This window comes from Echinops telfairi, unplaced genomic scaffold (genome assembly GCF_000313985.2).
Source record: "Echinops telfairi isolate 266 unplaced genomic scaffold, ASM31398v2 ScPeMD7_5;HRSCAF=22, whole genome shotgun sequence".
NCBI classification, from domain to species: domain Eukaryota; kingdom Metazoa; phylum Chordata; class Mammalia; order Afrosoricida; family Tenrecidae; genus Echinops; species Echinops telfairi.
The window spans coordinates 415818-421069 of NW_022103901.1; the positions used below are offsets into that span (position 1 = coordinate 415818).

The 5252-nt window shown below is 59.8% G+C and overlaps 1 protein-coding gene across 1 annotated transcript in view; it reads left to right on the plus strand.

The window, feature by feature from the left end:
* DNAAF5 (dynein axonemal assembly factor 5) overlaps window positions 1-5252 on the plus strand; it is a 14929-nt gene that overhangs the window by 756 nt on the left and 8921 nt on the right. The window contains exons 2-5 of the mRNA XM_045284322.1: window positions 26-272; window positions 1596-1780; window positions 2195-2319; window positions 2673-2791. Coding sequence (XP_045140257.1) covers window positions 26-272; window positions 1596-1780; window positions 2195-2319; window positions 2673-2791 — 676 coding nt within the window. The remainder of the gene's footprint in view (window positions 1-25; window positions 273-1595; window positions 1781-2194; window positions 2320-2672; window positions 2792-5252) is intronic.

The window sequence follows — 5252 nt, forward strand, 5'->3', positions numbered from 1 at the left end:
GCCGCCCTGGCGCGCGCCACGCCAGGTACCCCCGGGGGCGGGGACGACAGCTGCCCAGTATGGCTCTCGACACGGAAACAGCTGCGTGGGCGTCGTGGCTCACGTGCAAACGCCCCAGAGATGTTCCAAAGCGGGGCCTGGGGATACAGGAGTCACACCTTGGGCTGTAACTACAAGGTTTCTACTCCTAGACAATTACAGCTGGGGAAACACCCAGGACGGCTCTCCCTTGCCCCCTAGGGTCCCTGTGAGTCAGAATCACCTCGATGGCAGTGAGTTTATTTTCTGGTTTGGGGGTGTGGGAGGGAATAAGGACTGGTGGTGCGGTGGTTAAAGTGTCCAGTCGTTGAGCAAAGTGGTTGCAACCCACCCACTGTTCCTGGAGAGAGAGGAGGCTGTTTAGAAGGAGCTACAGCCTCGGAGACCCTGTGGGACAGCAGGTGTGGGGCTGGGGCCCCACAATTTTAATGCAAGCAGATGAAGGGGTGTTCTGGAAAACCCCATCTCTTCCCACCTTTTCATGCTCATTCATCCTCTGAAGGCTCCTGCCCGCCCTAATTGGCTTCCCCTTTGTCTATTCTCCACGTTGCTAGACGTTGGCGCCCCTTTCCTGGGGGCTCTGCGGGGCCTGGCCCTCTCTGGCTGGCCATCCCTGACTGGGATGTGGGGAGGCAGGGGGCCCAAGTAGGTTTGCCAGGAAGGACCCCGTGGACCGCACATTCAGGCCGACGCTCAGTGGGTGGGAGGGTAGTTTACAGAAACAAAAAGGAGGTGTGAGGACAGTCAGCATGGTTGGTGGCACGAAGTGGGGGATCTAATCATTGGGTTGCTCCCAGGGAGAAAGGCGTGCCCTTTGCTCCTGGCAAGACAGACAGACAGACGTGGTCCAGAGGGGTTTGAAATGGCCACTTAGCAGACTATAACACCCTAACTCCAACCAAACCCTTGTGGGACTCACAGCCGCCCTGTGGGATGGAATAGAACTGTCCCAACCCAGCTGCCCTATAAGACAGACAGGGCTTTCCCAGCTCACAGGGCCTTGGGGTTTTTATGGCTGTAAGTCTTCACAGAAGCAGACAGCCTCGTCTTTCTGCCATGGAGTGGTGCCAGATTCAAACCAAGAGCCTTAACCACAACGGCACCAAAGCCCTCTGTCATCAATGGGATCTAAGGGGTGGCACTTTGCCTGCTCTGGGGCTGCTTCAGCTCCCTAGAGGCAAACTGGGGGAGGGGAGTGCTTCAGGAATGGCTGGGTCTAGGCGCTTGCACATGTGCTCCCCAGTGCGCTACAGGAGCTGTCACCCCTGCAGGCTCCCTCTCACACCTCCCTGTCAGGTTAAGCCCCTGAGCGTCCCCTAAAGCCTCCAGATGGTCTGGGTGCTCTTGGGGACCCGAGCCTGGTCAGGCTGAGAACTCTAAATGGCAGCTTCACTCACGTCCGTTCCTGAGTTGAGGGTCTCGGGGAAGGAGGCCCCCTCATGCACTGGTCAGCCCAGGATGACGGGAAAAGTCCATCACTGCCTCCCGCCCCCGGGGCTGCCTGCTGATGTCTACTTTAGGGAGTAGCCTATTATAAGCCCCTCCCTTCCCCACAGACCACTTCCACATGCAGGCCGAGTCGCTGGTAGGCCCACTGATGCAGACCATCGCCCACCAGCACTGGAAAGTCCGCGTGGCTGTTCTGGAGGCCACCGGCACTGTCGTCCAGTTTGGCACCGGGAAGTGCGTGGATGACGTGCTCTCCCACCTGGCTCAGCGACTATTTGACGATGTCCCCCAGGTAACAACCCACACCCTATCCGGACAACAGGACTGTCTCCATGCCTGCTGGCCTCTGTCCAACACCATGGCCTCTCTGAGTGTTGTGATCAGACTCCTTCCCTCCTGGGATGTTCCTGCTCAGTGTTCAGATGAGCATGCAGCCTGGCCTGTGTGTGTCTCATACTGCGGACCCGAGTGGTTGGTGTGTGTGTGTGTGTGTGTGTGTTTCTGTCTGTGCACTGCCCAAGGGGGAACATTCCCGCCTGACCCACAGCAGCTGAGGGCTCAGTGCCTCAGAACCGCACCGCACCTCAGGCTCAGCCCAGACCTGGGATTGGAGCTGGGATACTGGCTGTAGGGCCTGTGGGCAGCTAGAACAGCCCCCTGCATCCCCACCATGCGCATCCACAGCCATACTCTGGTCTGGGCTCAGGTGCGGCAGGCAGTGGCCTCCGTGGTGGGAGCTTGGCTGCTGGAGCTACGGGACCGCTACTCCTTCTTCCACAAGCTCATCCCACTGTTGCTGAGCGGCCTGGACGACGAGATCCCCGAGATCAGGTCAGGCTGTGTGTGTGGTGGGGGGAGCTCCCTGTGAGCTCTCTGTGTCCTGTTCCCAAGTGGTCACTCCCAGCCGTAGCCATTTACTCCTTGCTCCAGAACCCTCTGGAAACCCCGTGCTTACCCCGTTGTCCCTGTGTCCCGCTGACACTGGTGGGTGTCTGCCTGGGTGCTCATTCCTGTCCTGCATCGGTCATGTGGTCAGATCTCGTGTGCACAGTCCCCCTCGAGGGCACCGGGGTGCTTGGCCAGGGTGGGGACTGCTGCTCACCCACTGGTGGGGTGATTTATGGGATGCCTCGCAGGCCGCTGTGGCTGGGTGCTGACACATGCCGCATGTCCTTGGGCTACAGGCAGTCAGCCGCCAGCCTCTGGCAGCAGGTTGGTCTGCAGTGGCAGAAGGAGAACGAAGAGGACCTGAAGGACAAGCTGGACTTTGCCACCCCACCACCCCCTCACTACCCACAGCAAGGTGCGTGCGTCCGCAGTCCCAGCGGGCCCCCCGGGGAGCAGACCGGCCTCCGATCACAGCCACCTGGGGGAACCTGTACAAGCCAGGTGGTGGGCGTCAAGGGCAGCCTGGGACCTGGGACCATGCTTGTGGGTGTTGGGGTGGTGGGCCCCCCAGAAATGTTCATGCTCCTTGGGAACCCTGGGCTCTGTGGGCACGAGTGCATGTGTGCGTGCATGCGTGTCCGTGCACATGCCTGCCAGGGCCTCCAGAGAGCGTGCCCGTGTGCCTGGCAGCAGTGGACTGTGTGCTCGTCTGCTCTTGGTGGCCAACAGCACGGCCGGCCTTCCTGGACAAGCTCTCAGGTCTGCCTGCTGACTGCTTGTTCCCAGGATCTCTGGCCGGGGCCTGCCCTCTGACCTCCATCAGGGCATTCTCAGGGCTGGGAGCAGTGAGAGAGGCCCTCACAGACCATCCTGCTTGGGGGGGAACCAGCTGCTCCTGCTCGGCCCTGATCTAAAAAGTGTTAAGACCGAGCGGCATCCAGCCAATGGCATGAGAAGCTTATCTGTCACGTGTTCCAAGGCTTGGGATGTTTGTTTCCACAGATTAGAATGAATCTGGAATTGAATTACAGGCAATGTTAGTGGCATTAGCATTAGATGGTTTAGATTTTTGGTGTATTCCCTTAAAATTAGTCTATAGGTTAGAATTTTAAGCCAATTTTTCTAGGTTCTTTTAATTTTGACTTTATCTCCAACCTCCGAGTCTGCTCAGTAACACCTAGTCAGCCCTCCCATCTGCGCCCTGCCCTGCCCCCACCTCTGCCTGGGGTCCTGGCATCAACAGAAGCCCCCTGGCTATTGACCCCACCACACTGGCCTGTGCCCTCCCTGCAGACCTGCTTTCTCTCTCAGAAGGCTCCAGACGGTGAATGGGGCTTCCAGGGGTCCTTAGAGCAGGGCCCCAATGTTCAGGGGCGCAACACCTCACCTGTTCTCCCAAACCCATGGTGTCGAAGGGGATTCATCCTCGGGGTGGGGGTGGCGGAGAAGAGCGGGCTTTTTTCTTTCTGAGTCTGAATCAACGGGAGCCACAGACAACCTGGGCTTGAAGCTGACTGCAGTGTGGCTGAGGCTGGCTGCCTGGCCCCCAGTCGGGAGTCAGAATGCTCCCAGGGTCTGTGGAGGCACAGGCCGGCAGGGGACATCGGACGAGGAAGACTGGGGAGGACTCGAGTGTGTGCGTGACGGTGCTGGCGAAAAGCATGGGAGCAAGATGGGCATGTGACCCGGAGAGACTGGTCCCTGGGGAAGACCGCATGCTGGGCGCAGCGGAAAGGACATGGACAAGCTGGCCAGTGTGACCAGTGTGCGATGGCGCAGCACCGGTGGGGCCTCATCCTGTTGTATCGGGGGCTGCTGTGGGCCGGGCCAGACTCACCAGCACCGACAGCAGTGTCCGCTGCAGAGGGTGGCCTATCGGACAGTCCTTGTGTGCCACATGAGGCCACCCCCACGGCAGCAGGCCACCGCCCTGGGGCTGAGTGCAGTCGCCAGCAGGCTCTCCGTGACCCCCGATCACCGCTGTCAAGCCCTGGCACCTGCTCCCGTGGGAGCCCCTGCAGACAGTCGCGCCATGCTGGCGGAGTCCCCCCTCACACAGATCCTCCAGCCGAGAAGCGGGAAGAAAGGACGGGACGCCAACCGGGTCTCCGGAGACAAGCTGTTCCTTTTACCCAAACAGACCTGACTTTCTGACGCGCCTGGTATCAGCTCTGCCTGCAGCGTCGTGTGGGGCTTTCAGGATCAGCGTCTTCCTCAAAATCCTGGAGGGGCCTCCTGGAGGCTGCCAGCGGATCTATTCTAAAACTCGTGTGGAGCCATGTGTCTGAAGGAGGCCAGACGACGGGGACAGACTGCTGTACCCAGTGTCAAGAGGGTGACCAAGACAGCCTGGTGGACACACAGATAGTGGGGCCGTACTGCCGCTGAGCTGGACCCTCACGGGGAACCCAGGGGGTTACCGCCAGAGCGTGGCCGTGCCTCACCTCACTGCTCCACAGGACGTTAGGAGGCAGGCTCCAGAGGGCGGTGGCCGGGCTGTCCTGGTCTGGAAGCTCCACTGAACCGCTGCAGTGCCTGGGTGGAAAGTGATTTTCAACAAAGGCCCTGAGCCAGCTGGATTCCGATGAGCCTCAGCCCTTGGGAAGGACACAGGACACAGGCAGACAGTGTTTCAGAACAGGCGAGGCGGATTTGGAAAAAGACAGCCCTTACAGAGATCCACAGATGCCCTGCCTCTCGCTGCTCTGCTGGCCCCTCTGGCCTGCAGGATTCTTGGCCACCAGGGTGCAGAGAGACAGACAGACGGACGGCATAGCCACTACGGAGAACCATGTGGCAGCTTCCGCTCCTTGGTCTATGTCTAAGGGAGACAAGCGCATGTCTGATGGGGCCACTCCAAGTGTGCGTCAGCTTAG